The 15,000-nt window shown below is 38.7% G+C and overlaps 1 protein-coding gene and 1 long non-coding RNA gene across 3 annotated transcripts in view; one reads left to right on the top strand and one right to left on the bottom strand.

Annotated features, from left to right (window-relative positions):
* Positions 1-15,000, bottom strand: part of LOC119576452 (DBH-like monooxygenase protein 1) — an 18,508-nt gene that overhangs the window by 892 nt on the left and 2,616 nt on the right. For both annotated transcript variants that reach the window (XM_037924165.1, XM_037924166.1), the window contains exons 4-16: positions 14,541-14,690; positions 13,698-13,868; positions 13,263-13,349; positions 12,760-12,949; positions 7,665-7,769; positions 7,079-7,242; positions 5,786-5,903; positions 5,449-5,573; positions 4,531-4,673; positions 4,230-4,250; positions 3,835-3,974; positions 3,417-3,562; positions 1-3 (exon numbers count right to left, since the gene is read on the bottom strand). The exon at positions 1-3 is cut by the window's left edge and continues 109 nt beyond it. In XM_037924165.1, coding sequence (XP_037780093.1) covers positions 1-3; positions 3,417-3,562; positions 3,835-3,974; positions 4,230-4,250; positions 4,531-4,673; positions 5,449-5,573; positions 5,786-5,903; positions 7,079-7,242; positions 7,665-7,769; positions 12,760-12,949; positions 13,263-13,349; positions 13,698-13,868; positions 14,541-14,690 — 1,563 coding nt within the window. The remainder of the gene's footprint in view (positions 4-3,416; positions 3,563-3,834; positions 3,975-4,229; positions 4,251-4,530; positions 4,674-5,448; positions 5,574-5,785; positions 5,904-7,078; positions 7,243-7,664; positions 7,770-12,759; positions 12,950-13,262; positions 13,350-13,697; positions 13,869-14,540; positions 14,691-15,000) is intronic.
* On the top strand, positions 607-3,136 carry LOC119576453. The gene is made up of 2 exons (XR_005229064.1): positions 607-800; positions 2,651-3,136. It is a non-coding gene; the product is annotated as an uncharacterized LOC119576453 (long non-coding RNA).

The following is a 15,000-nucleotide window of genomic DNA, read 5'->3' as shown; positions in this document are numbered from 1 at the left end:
ATACTGCAGGGAGGGATGTTATTAGGATTACCACTGTTAGAATTTAAAATTGATATATGTATGTATATGCAATTGCATGTGTGTGTATGTGTGTGTGTGTGCGTGTGTGTGTGTGTGTGTGTGTGTGTGTGTGTGTGTGTGTGTGTGTGTGTGTGTGTGTGTGTGTGTGTGTGTGTGTGTATGTGTGTGTGTGTGTGTGTGTGTTTCTATGTGTATGTATATATGACATATATTATGCGATATATACATATACATATCCATATAAGCACACACACACGCACATACATATGTGAGTGTGTGTGTGTTGTGTGTGTGTGTTTATGTATATATAAATACATATACATACATACATTATATACATACATATATATATATATAATATATATATATATATATATATATATATATATATATATATATATATTATATATGCTTATATAAAAATTATTTGTCTAAGCAAGTAGCTCGAAATTACGCCTGCAGACCAGAAGACCCCGTGGGCTCCATGTATCTATCACGTGGACTCTACATTGGTACAGAACCATCGGTCCGGCGAGAGGCTAAAAGACAATTATAGCTGACCCCATTTCACCTGCAGTTCGCCTCCTGAAGTCACCGAGTCAAGAGCACCACCAGCCTCCGGCCCCCCAGAACTGGCTGGCTGGCAGCTCTTGCTGTTCACCAACAGCCTTTTACAGTCTGGTGGCGGCCGTTGGTAGTTGTGTACTTTTTGCTCGCAACAAGAACCGTCTCAAAATCGTCGCTCGACCAACACTTCCATGATACGTCCTCAAAATCACGTGAGTACACATGGGCCCCTTCGTTTTTCTTCCCTCACTTCTCCCATAAATGTTCTAAGCCGTATAAATTATATGTGCAGTCACTCTCACGTTGGCTTGGCTTGGTAATTTCTTAAATTCTTATGGTAACATGACATGGTAGCATTCTCACTCCTCAATCTATCCTTTTGACCTTACTGTGAAAACACGGTGTTGCCAACAAGAAATATCGCTCATTTAGAGGTTAATATTGTTTTAACTACAACGAATTCAACACGTTCGTGATTTTCTCTGAATCTGATAATGAACTCGTGGTTTTGCAGTTATTTCACAAAATTTTTGTTACTTGACTGACTATTAGAAATTAATTTGTTTTTAATCATTTAGTTTATTTAATTTTCTTACTGATTTCATTTATCCTTACCACAAACACTCATACCATTTATTTATAATCTTTTCATAATACCGTTTCTCTTTGCCTTGACATGACTTTCCCTTTAGCTTCCGGTCAGCTGCGCGCGTGGGTAGGCCTATGGTTTAGCTTGCTGTTCCTGTTATTTGGTTGCTTGTAATTGTTCACACCATGGGAATAAGCATGACAATGTGACACTGCTCAGTGGTGACATATTCTATCGGTGTTAGAACGGAGCTTGTAACGCGGTTTTTGTATAGATTTATTATTTGAGTAGAGTGGTAGTATCTTCCCCATATCATAGTGCTCAGGGATGCAAGATATAACTCGGGGTTGCGTAAATCGCCTAATAGATCTACGCTCCGACGTTACGATTGTTGGTAAAAGTAAAACCGAAGTTATTCGTTCGATCGGTGATATTTATTCGAGTCGGTGTGACCCTAGTTACGTCCGTTCATTAATGTAGGACAAGGGTTTAAGCTAAGAATCATTATTCGATTATTAATCACCCCCTTCTCACCCTCTACAAGTCGCTTGTATGTTCTGGTTAAATCCCTTGTGATCGTGTGATTCACGATAATTAGACCCCCGTATGGCGTGTCACAAGCACCAATCACAGATTCGCCAAATCGAGTGAGTTATTTTTAGGTTTTTTCCTTCTTGTTCAATTCACTTCATTCCGTTCGGCAATTTGGGTATAGAGGACCCCCTTCGATGAAGTATTATGTAGTTTGACATGCATAGTTAAACATGAGTGCCTCGGTATATCAGAATTTTGCAGCGAATCCAAAATGTAGATTAAATAGAATCGTGGGTGGCATAGCACATTTCTGAGCTGGGAAGATTTGCTTTGCGAGAAAGCTTGCAATTAATTTTTCATGTCACTGTTAACTAATGCGTACATTTTGTTGCATATCATTAAATGTTGAATTTAATGTGGTAATTGAAATACTTTTGTATTAATACAATTAACAATTCATCGCATTAATGTTAAAATGAACATTAATCTTCGTGTTTGTGATTCATTTGTGTAAGCTCACTCTCGCTTTCATTCATACTCACGCTCACTCTCGCTCACACATGCACACACTCACTCACTCATCCACCTAGAACAAAAGACACTGAAACCTCACTAATAGGGTTTGTTATTGCTGTAATTGGAGGCGTAAAGATCGAGGACGTATCTCTCTTACCTGTAATTTTGCCAGTCGTGATAAGTGATTAGTACATTTGCACAATTCCTGATTTTACACACTTTTATTTCTCTATATGATTATAAGTAGTTCAGTATAATCCTCGTGGACTGTCATTTCACTTATCTACTCTTATATTCATCAGAGATGGTTTGTAGTTCTAGGCGGTCCATGTGGAATGCCACTTGATCTCTCTCTCCCATTTTATTTTTTTTCTTTGTGAAAACACAAATAAAAAGGTAAAATCTAACCATTAAAACCTACAGCGAGTTAAACTTGGACAAGGACTACTAGGAAGTCTAGATGAATCCGAAGTCAAGGAGGACCTGAGTGAGACCTTCGAGGACCCATGAACATCGAGGACAAATGGATTACAACAAAGACCAAAAAGAAAAGGAAGAGGAAGAGGACGACAAGGATGGGCAGCCACGAGGATGGATCGAGGATATGAGAACAAGATAGCCAGCCAGTTGAGAGGCAAATCAAATGGCACATTTAGAACGAAGCACTAGCATGCTATGTCTAAGCAATTTGCTCAAGATGACGCCTGCAGACCAAAAGACTCTTTATGGCGGTTTAGAACTATCGGCCCCATGGGAGCCTAGATGATGATTATACAGCAGTCAAGGTCACTACCAGCCTCCCGCTCTCCAACGCTGGCTGGCCGACACGACACTGCTCAGCAATTGCTCCCAGATACTAGTATTGTGTTTCTCTATTTGTACTCTTCGTCAATAAAGAGTCAAACCGTATATCACTATCACTGCCCATTCAGTCACTGTATTAATTAAGGTACCCAACAGCTTCTTACAACAATATATAATATATGTGTGTGTGTATATATAAATATACCTCCCTCCCTCATTCTCTCTCCTTTCCTACCCTCCCCCACCCCCTTTCCATTACTCCATCCTTTCTCCCTTCTTCTCCCTCTTTCTCCCTCTCCCCTTCTCTCTTCCTCTCCTCCTACCTTCCTCCTCCTCCCCGCCTATCCTTCCACTTCTGTAAAGTGAAATGTGAAAAAAAACTTACCCCTTCAAAAAGGTTATGGCTTTCGTCCATGCAAAGGACGTCGTGTTTCCCGAAAAGGACCCGTTCCTGTAGGACGTCCAAGGCCTGCTCATCCTGCCAGGTCTTCGGGTCGTGGATCAAGTCGTACATCGACACGTTGTACAACTCTGCAAGTTTTTAATTCGTAATTGCTCTGAAATGTAGTTATATACTTATCTTTATTCATATCACGTGTGTGTGTGTGTGTGTGTGTGTGTGTGTGTGTGTGTGTGTGTGTGTGTGTGTGTGTGTGTGTGTGTGTGTGTGTGTGTGTGTGTGTGTGTGCGCGCGTACTGACTGAATTGAACAAAAATACCAATCCAAATAATCTGATGGTGATGATGAACGACAATGCATTCACAGAACAAATGAAGCATTTTTTTTTTTTTTTCCTTTATACCTTTCGGAGCCTTTGCCATAATGTCCTTGTACATCTTCGTGAAATCAAAACTAACTGCCTTCTGCTTCCCATCCCATTCGGCTTTCTTCTTCATCTCCTCGGCCAGCTTCTTCTCTCTTTCTTGGTCATGTGTGTATCGACTTAAGGTGCGAGACAAGAGAGATTAAAGCAGAGTTGGAAGGAGAAAGGATGATGAAAGAGAGCAAATACGAGAGGCGATGGTTATTTATGACAAATGATAAAGATGATCAACTGCTGATTATCAAATAGATATCGCTATAGATATATACTATAGCAACGAAAATAGACTATAGAAATGGATCTTATCAAGCTAGAATAATCACATTGAGAAAAAAAAATAATTATAATAACATTAAACAGACAATAAAACTCACGCATTGCGGTAAACTGAGTTCCTGAAACAAAACAAAAAAATATTTGTGAAAAATATGCACGTTTCTAAAACCTCTTATTTTTTTCCACAGATCGCGTTAGTATATACATAGACATTCTGTGTTATTAATGGTGCACACAAACAGTACTACATATTTATATTAATGTTGAGTCTCTCCTTCTCTGTCTAGACCTCCTCGTATTTAATTACCCTTAACTACAATAATACCCACAAATCATAATGAACTCGTTTTTATATATCCTAAACTACAGTTATACCCTCGAACCACCCCCTCCCCATACCTTCCATCGCCATACACTTCCTCGATACCAAAGCTCTTGTAGATGAGAGAGATTTCAGGAGTGGAGACACACCGGCTGACTTTCGAGCGAGGATAGTACACGAGGAAGGCAAGACACATCTCCTCTTGTGTGCTGTCTCCTCCCTGTAAGAAAAAAAAATATTTGATTTGCTTTCATTGCGTCTTATATCGGAATTATCAGGAGTACCTTTCTTTATATAGGGAGATAGGGTAGATTATAATACTGTTAATGATAACAAGTATGTTGATGGTGTGGATGATAATAATCATAGCAGGGAGATTAATTATTATGAAAACGATAACTAAAAGTAATAAAACAAAATAAGAATGTATTTACAGTGACTAAAGGAAGAAATAACACTAATTTCTGAATCTTTCTCACATGAAACTTTAAGTTATTTCATCATAATATTTCTTGATATCATATTGCCATATTGTGATAAAAAATATGGAACATAATGTAAGTTCTCCTGCTAAACAAAACCGAAATAAAATAACCGCATTTCCGCTGTGCTGACGCCCAAGGAAAGCAATAAAGCGAAAAGGCCTTCGGCATATTCGAGTATTTTCATGGTCTCCCCTTCGTAGTTTTCTTCACCACAGCATAGTCGTTTTTGCAATGAAGGAATGGATAAACAAATAAATAGGTAAGTAAATAAGTAAGTAAAGAAGTGGATGAATAACCTAGCCGTCTATAGAAAAATCAATGAGGCAATAGTTGCATAAATAAATAAGCTAGTCGTCTTTATAAAAATGAATGAAAAAATAGGCTGACAGACAGTAAGATAGACTGACAGAAGGACACACAGACAGAAAGACCGATAAATAGGTAGACAGAGAGAGAGATAAATGAACAGATGAATATATAATAATCAATAAAAGAATCCTCAAGCCTTACGAAGGTCGGCGTCTTCTTGCCCCTCGAGTCGTAGCCACACTCGGTGATGAAGGAATCCCCGGGCAAGATGGTCATTTCTTCGGTCAGGACTCTCGCTTGCTGGTAATTAAAGTCGTAGTTCATGTCTGGATAAGAGGAAAGTGGAGGTGAAAGAGTTTTTTGTTGCTAGGTGTACGAGTTAAAAGATGTAGTTTGACAGAAACAGATAAAAACAGAGACACGCAAACAATAAAAGAAACAGTAAACACACAGCCACACATGTACAAAAGACGAAAAAAAAAGTCTCTTCTTCACTTCCTCATACCCCTTCACCCCTTCACCCCATAAATGCACTTGCCTTGGAACACAACAGGAAGCTCCCGACCATTCCTGATCTGCCTGACTGTGATGTCGTTGCCCAGGAGGTGAGTGTGCAGCAGGCCTTGGAACACCTTAATGCCCTCCGCTGGAATACTCTAAGAATAAATAAATGACTAAATGATAATAATAAGACAGAAAACAAATATAATTTTGATATGAAAGTTTTTTTAAGTATCTTATTAACTTCACATATTTCTGGAACTATAGTTTACAAAGTGCTTTATTTGATCCACTATTGTAACTGTTAATATATATTTACATATTTTTTATGCATTTCACTAAATGCTTTATTTTATTGGTTACTATGTAATTGATATATTTCGCTCTAAATGTTAATAATAAAAACGGAAAAAGTAGAAATTAATAATAAAAATGGAGAAAGAGTTTTAAAGTATCTTATAAACTAGACACATTTCATTATTTAACTGTTTGTTATTTACTTAATATATCTGACTCATTACAATTTCAAGTGCCTAATTACTTGAAATAATGAATTACAAGTTGTTTGATTTTGCGGTAAACACATTTGTCCCGATGCTTTTATTCAGTTTCGTTCTTTATATTAATTTTTCTTTTAATATATGAATATTTTTATTTGTTTGATTTTTGGGGAGGGGGGGTTATGTAAAATTCTCCTTTTCGTTGGTCATATATCATTAAACACTTGATATTTTTTCAAGTAATTTTTATATATAGTGACACAAAGTGATCTTTAAAGTAGAAAATCTAGTACCTTCAAAAAGTTAAACTTAGTTTTAGCGGAAATCAAGTGTGACATCACAGTTTTAGATATATATATATATATTTTTTTTTTTTTTTTTTTTTTTTTTTTTTTTTTTTTTTGTATAATTCATGCTGGGTTAATTCATAAATATATATCATAATACGTACTGGCGATAACCTGTTACTTTTAATTACTGGGTAAAAGTGCCTACCGGCCTACAAGAGATTTTAATGACGGTGGTGCAGATGCTGGTAATGATTTTGGAGACGATGATGTTGGTGATGATGATGTTGATGTTGATAGTATCGTTGGCCATGTCGATAACGATCATGATGGCGATGATCGTGATGTTGATAATAAGATGATAAAGAGATGATAGTGGTAATGATAATTTTTCTCGTCTAAAGTGTCAATGTAATATTAACTGTATCCATGATGACACTGTAATAGAGCCAACTATAAAAAGATAAGAATGTTACCACCTCAAACTTCTACTCGGCATAAACAGGTAATCCAAACACCACCCTTCACCTTAAGATTAATTACCTGGGTTATACATCCACCGTCACAGTGGCTGACGCTCTTCCACTTCCTCTCCGGCGGGATGATGTGCGTGGACTCGACAACGTGACCCAGGATGAGGAACCCGGCGTCATTTTCCCTGAGGTTCTCCGTCAGGAAGATGCGGACGCCGGAGTTGTCCACGATACCTGCAGGGAGAGAGAGGGTTGTGTGTTTTGCTTTCAAAGGCACGCATACACACACGCGGATAAACGCGACACGCGCGCGCACGCACACACTCTTTCTCTCCCTCTCTTTCTTTCTTTTGTGTGTGTGTTTGCGTGTGTCTATATACCTATCTACCTGCGAAAAAGAAAACACACGCAGGCGTACCTGCACATGCACATAAGCACACACGCACACACACACACACACACACACACACACACACACACACACACATACACACACACACACACACACACACACACACACACACAACAAAAAAAAAAAAAAAAAAAAAAAAAAAAAAAAAAAAAAAAATCCCATTGCCTTAGTCATCAACAATTTCCTCGGCAGTGCACCAAATTTGTTTTTTTTATTTATTTATTTACTTCTGTAACGAACTCACCTTGGCGGAAGTTGGGATTATCGTAATGCATCTCCATCATGAAGTACGTGGCGCCCCCGTGTTCTTCTAGCAGAGGAAACCCTACGTGGTTTGGCAGGATTTGGCCTGTGAGTTTAAAGCATGCAATAATAATAATAATAATAATAATAATAATAATAATAATAATAATAATAATACGTATAACATTAATAGTTATAATATCAATCATTATAACAACAATAATAATAATGAAAGTGTCGCCGAGATGACATCTGACAACATGGAAAACATGATGGTTGTTTGAAGAAAAGCCGCCTGTTTCGTCACGGAGTGGCTTTCTTGGAGCAAAGTGTTACATCACAACAGTTACCAGTAGCAACATCCAGCTCCCTTCTCCACTCGTTCGAACTAAAACTATCAACAGATTCTCTGTGCACTAAACAATATATAAAATCTACACTTCTAGGCGTTATAAACTTCTCTCTCTCTCTGTCAGGGAACAGAACTTTGCTGGCTCCTGCCTGCAAACATAAATACTTACTTCTACTTCTACTAAATACCTACAATCCGTGACATCATTAAAAGGTAATGTAAGATATCAAAATAAATCTGTATCGGGCAATACAAAATCAAATCCTCTCTGTGACTCAAACTTGAATCATAAATATAAATCATATAATATCCTTAAACAAATTTGGGGGCAGACAAGTATAAATCTTGAACATAATATAACTTCATGTCTACTATAAATAGTAATAATAATATTAATAATCTAGTTTCATTCCGGGTCTTAACACTGTCATGCACTTAAAAACCAGCAAAAGGACTCATCAGGGCGGCAAGCCAGCTGCAAATGGTATAAAGGGTTGGGAACCACCTACAATGACTGCCTATCCAACCACTCCCCTGGGAAAGGATCATAGCAGTCAGCCCAGCATAAAGACCTAGCCAGTCACATGATGTCAAGCCGAAACAATGAAAATAAGTAAAACGGATCGTCATATTGCGACTGCATACACCAAGAACACAAAAATCATATTGGCCAAAGGGTTCAGATTAAAAATGTCCAAGATCGGAACATGAAACATTACACTTTATACCAAACTGGTGTTCTTCACAAAATGGATATACTGAATGTCCAATGTTTAGGTTTGTGCGAAGTCAGATGGCCCAATGCTGCTGATTTTACGAAGGACCAGAAAAGAGTCCTCTTTTCAGGTCAAGAACACAGACATAGAATTGCTTGGGTTATAGACAAACTTTTCAAGATTCTTCTGTGGTTGCTCAAAAGCAACCACAATAAAAATCAAAGTTAGTCATGTAAACTCGAAGTCAGATGATGAACAACTCTCATCATATAAATCAAACTTTAAACCTAAACTTGACTCAGAAAGGGGAAAATTGCTGGACCACACTCTCTGCGGAAACAGAATGAGCATGGAGATAGACTTATAGATTGGTGAAAGGAGAAAAATCTGGTCATTTTACTGCACATCTCAAACATTACACATGTATCAGTACTGGTGATGGAGCCAGAAACTATATCGACAATGTTATGATCAGTTCAAGATATCAGAATGCATCAAAAATGTCCAAGCATATCCAGGCGCAGACGCAATTCAGACCACAACTCAGTATTAATATTAATATTGTCCCTCAAAAAAATTAGATTTCAACTCGGTGCATTACAGACCAACCGAGATGTGCGAGAAAACTTCAAACTTTTTTTTTCTTTTTTTTTTACCTGCCAGAGGCTCCTAATAATAACACTGAACATCATTTTGACGCCCTCGTTGAGAACATCCAAGCAGCAGCTGCTAAGACCATCCCAACAACAGAAAAGACGAAGCCCTCATAACCGGATTCCATCCAGATCTCGGAGATCTGCTACGAATTTAGCGGGACTGAAATCCGAACTCCTTAATGGGAGACGCCTTACCATGGTGGGGGGCTTGAGGTCCCATTGATCTAATGAGCCAGACCAGAGGGATACCCATACTAGAGGGGTCGCCAGTGAGGAATGACACAAAATGACTCCCTGGTACACCACGGCCTGTGAGAGGGGGTGGTGCATCCATCCCTAGTTCATTCCATCTTGGACCAGGAAGAACTCACCCACATGTGTTTGCCTTGCGTGGATACAGGAGGTTGAGCAATCCCTCAGGAACATCATATGTCACTCTGGGACCTTACCAGCTTCCAAAGAGCAAGGATGGGCATCATAAAGCTTCCCAGGCTCCCAGACTGGGTTAGGAGAAAAGTCTTCAATCTATCAAGGAAATCTTACCTGGTAAATATGAAAGTACCTCATATAGTAAATACATTGTAGTGAAGATCATTGTTGTTTATCAGTCATGGATCTTGATACTTTTGAGGTACTTTGGAAAATAGTTGGTGTGTCAATGTGATCCTTGCATCACACCACAGTGTGATGGTAGCCTGAGAGTGACCATCTGTGTGCCATATATGACATTCCTGAAGCTCAAGTCTCATGTTCTCATAAAACATTCAATCAGTTTTAGGGAGTTACTTTTCCTGAGTTCTGATGAGGTAGTCTGTGGAGAAAGTATTAAAGGAACTAAAGAATTTTAAATGTAGTGGCAGTAAAACATTGTTGATGGTTTGGAACAATTGACACCAGCTCTTCTAACTTTTGAAGTCCTTCCGGAATCAGTTAAAGTTGGCATAGTACCACCTCAAGGTAAAGCCATAAAAGCCCAACCCTAAGCAGAGCTTCCACTGCCAGGGTTATGGGCATGGAGCCAACTCTTGGCATCTTAAGGAAAATGGAAAACCAAGAGTGTGTATAAAGTGTGGTACAATAGGTCATCAAGATGACAACTGTCTTGGTCCAGTATGCCGTTACCACTGCAAAGAAGCTCACGAAGTTTGAAGGTAATGTAAGAAGTACAAATTTGAAAAAAAGATATTGGTAATAAGGAACAAGGAGAAAGTGTTCCAAATGCAAATTTCATATATTGAAACTGCCTCTGGTGGGTCTTTTCATCAGAAACGGAATAGGAGTGAGGGGTCTAGTGAGGAAAATCCTCCCAAAGTAAGATCTTTGGAGCCATCAGTCACCAGAGGCTTCACCGGTGACAGCTCCAGCTGCCACTACATCCACAGGAACCTCTGCTGCTAGACAAAATGCCCCTAATCCAAAGGTTCAGGTCTGCCATTTACCTAGGAAGAGAAATCCTGTTCAAAGGAAGCCTGTGGAAACTAGTTCCACAGGTAAATCTTTCAAAAGGTACTCCCAAGTTGCTTAAAAAGGACAGCCTAAAGGTGTTGGGTGGGCCTTAACTGGTGTTGCCGAAAACCTTGTGAAAAGGTCAAACTGAAGAGCTAGAGAGTTTAATCCAGTGGAGTTTTCAGAAAAGTAATGTAAAATGAAAAGAACTGCAACATCTGATAGCTTCATGTAACCCTGTTTGTATTTGCCTACACGAGATTATGACCAGGGTAAATCGACCAATTTCCCTGAGAGGATTCCAAGTTCAAACCCATTATGGGACCTATGATAATGGACCTCATGGAGGAGCAACAGTGATGGTATGTCAGGATATTCCCTTCCAGACCATCCACCTGCAAACAACAATGTAGGTAAATGCTGTGATAATAGGTTTGACACGACCTTCCACTGTTGCATCCATCTACCTTCTTCTATATAATCTCAATATAGATGATGGAAGATCTACTTGGCAGTTGCCTCATCCATTTTTACTCTTGGGAGATTTCAATGGTCAGCATCACCTCTGGAGAGACACTTTGTGCAACCCTCGGGGAAGAGTTTTGGAGTCCTTGTTCTCATGAGTAGATGCAGTTTTATTGAACAGTGACACACCCACGTATTTCCAAATTCAAACAGGGACACTCTCTAATATTGACATGTCAGCTGAATCGCCTGATTCACAGTTGAATTTCCTATGGCAGATCATGGAAAACGTACATGGAAGCGACAACCTTCCAATATTTTTTGGTGGAAGTGAATGATATTCCAACCAATGGAATGCAGAGATGGCAACTGGAACATGAAGACTGGAATTTATTTAGATCAACTGCAGAAATGCAGGAGTCTGTGAATGATTTCCAATGTGTTCAAGACGCTGTTAATCACTTTACATTCATCTTGTAGCAGAAGCACCCAAAAGTAGCTGGTAATACTGTTGACCTCCAGTACCATGGTGGTCTAATGAATGACAACAAGCTCTCAGAGCAAGAGAAACTGCATTAAGGCAGTTGAAATGACGCCCTAGTGATATGACCTTGATACATTACAAAAAGACCCTTGCAGCAGTCAGGATTACTAGAGATCTTACAAACCACTCTATTGTACTATATTATGACTGGATGCGCCTTGCAAGCAATCAAAATCTTAGATTCATCAAATCCAATGGTTACAGAGGTTCAAGAGTGCATTTTGGTATCAGTGGGAGCAAGCGAACTGATTGGCAGGGCAAGGCAGCTGCCACTCAGCCCAATGACGCCTCATTTTCCTCTCCCACACACCGACTTGATACCCAGCATCAGGAGTTGTCTTTGCAATAAAAGGAGGGAATAATGGGGGTATACCTCTAGAAATAAACTGAGGTTAGAGCTGATCTCAGCAGTTGGGTGATCAGCATCCATCCCAACCAAGAAGTAAAAGTTGTATTAACAAGACTAAGAATCGGACATGCAAGACTGACCCATGGGCCGATGATGGGTAAATAATGAAGCACGCTATGAGGGATTCCAAGAACCAGTAATGATGTGCAGCATTCTCAGACAAAAGACGTATGTACTTTCCTCCCCCATATACACTGAAAAATGTATTGGGGGAGGATTGTGACATAGGTCTTATTATTTTCCTAAGGGAGACTAAAATTTATAATAAGACTTAGTTATGCATAATATTCTTGGTGTGACAGGAAGTCTGTTTCATATTGCTTCTAAATAACACAGTGTGTAAGGAGTGGCTGGGGTTGGCATCCAGTCTCACTGCAGGATGCTAGTTAGCAGGATTGCCAGACGAGACTGCTACCACTGCTATACGACATAACACAGCACTGGAGAGTGTTTTTTTTTTTTTTTTTTTTTTTTGTGCAAAAAAAATAACAGATCCTGCTCAACTCACCGTCGCTCCCCACGGCCCAGGCTACAATGGGACTCCTGCAGTTGGCCCAAGATAAGGGCATGTTGGGCGTGTAGCACTGCTGCCCCTCGACTTCGAGCCACTTCTCATAGTGACTCTCGCTCTGGGGCAAGTGGCACTCGTACAGGATTATGTGGTGGACGTGTTCTATGTGTTCGATGATGGGCACATACTGAAGAAGCAGTGATAATGAATATAAATATTGATGAGGAGTAGGATGAAATAATGGTAATGTCAATAATAATAAAAGAACAATAATGATAAGTAAGAAAGTGTGTTTTAGATAATGTTTTGTACTTTCTATATAACATTACGTTATAAATTCGTGAAGAAGTATCTCAACTTCGTGAAAACTATTTTGACTAGAATAGTAACACACAACATGAATAAGGGCTTTCAGAATAGGACGAAATCGAATAATTGCATTATGTATATTGCTTTATTAAAGTACTGGAAGTTTCCTTAGAGAACTGTACTTCCCTTACCCCGATCATGTGTGTCTTGCGCTCGAGAGGAGGTGCCTTGAACATCTGGCACCAATATACAGTGTCTACTTCACCTGACACGCTTAACTGTGAAAGCGATAAGGAAGTTGCTGTGATATAGTGCTAAAGTTGTATTTTCATGAGCTTTTTGTATTCACATTGTGCTCTCTCACACACACACACACACACACAAACTGTAAACCTGTTGTTAATTTGAACCAGCCTCAGTTTACTGAACCATTGATTTTTATGAAAATTATGTATTTATCTATTCAAATACACCAAACGTACGAAAAGAAATAATATCTACACTGCCAAAAAATCCCCAACATTACGGCACTTAACTTCCACAGACCACATACCAATTTATCATTGTACGATTTTATGATTGTAAACTACTACAAAATAATAATAACAATAAAATAAAATAGCTACGTTATTCATGCGGACTTCCCAGGTGAAGACGTCATCGCCGAAGGTCGGGAGATCGAACTGGGGCTCCTGCAGGAAGATGCTCTTGGTCCCTCGGTGGTCGTGCTTCGTCATCGCGTACTCGGTCACGGGGTCGTCGTAAGAGTAAGCCCAGATCAGTCGCATGGTGTCGCTCTGGAAAGAAAAATAGGCGGTTCGTGCTTAATGAGGAAGGTTGTCGTCATGTGTTGATCTGGTTGCTGGTTGCAGTACTAGTATGTATCTCTCTCTCTCTCTCTCTCTCTCTCTCTCTCTCTCTCTCTCTCTCTCTCTCTCTCTCTCTCTCTCTCTCTCTCTCTCTCTCTTTTGCATATAGTTCATGTTTTCTTTTGTTTTAGAAGATAACTTTTTTTTTTCTTTCTTTATATAGCTGATACTTTTTATAATGCATTATAAAGATATTGTCATATTGTATTCTCTTCATTATCCTTTTTCATTTGAGTTTATCACTCAGTCCTATTTGATATTTCTTTACTGGAATTAAATACCACTTTACACAGTCCATTCTTTACAACCCCTTCATGGCATTATCAACTCCTTACAAATAACAATCTTTCCTAATTAGGTGCAACAAATGTAGAAAAGGAATGAATGAGATTGAAAATCTTCACAATACAAGAGATGTTGTACACCGGTTTCGATTACATCCTCGTCAGAAATACATGAAATTCGTTTTTTTTCTTTTCTTTTTTTTGACGAAGATGTGATCGAATACATCTTGTGTATTCTTAAGATATCAATTCTCCTTAATACATTTTCTACATTTTTTTATACCATTACAAAGAACAATCCTTCGTAACCACTTACTGTTATTTGAAAATCGTGTTCCTTGTCGCACGTGTTCCAGGGCCTCGCGAACCTTAGCACGGTGTGTGTGTCGTTCTCGTAGCCTCCGAGAATCTCCACGTCTTGTGAATCATCAATAAGAGGAATCATCATACCAGTGGCGTAACGGTCCTATAAGGGAGATTGAGTCAGTATAAGGGAAAGCAACTACACGATACAGCATATGCATCTGTACACCATACATATCCACCAGATTAGTTATGCATCAAACAATAGTATCCATAATACCATATTACATGATTTGCTGACTGACCAGTCCACATAGCCAATGCGTAACAGCATACTGCTTATACTGATGGTAAATTATATATATATATATATATATATATATATATATATATATATATATATATATATATATATATATATATATATATATATATATATATATATTTATATGTCATATATATATATATATATA

This window comes from Penaeus monodon, chromosome 8 (genome assembly GCF_015228065.2).
Source record: "Penaeus monodon isolate SGIC_2016 chromosome 8, NSTDA_Pmon_1, whole genome shotgun sequence".
NCBI lineage: Eukaryota > Metazoa > Arthropoda > Malacostraca > Decapoda > Penaeidae > Penaeus > Penaeus monodon.
The sequence above is the reverse complement of the archived record's forward strand: the minus strand, read 5'-3'. Positions and strand labels throughout refer to the sequence as shown.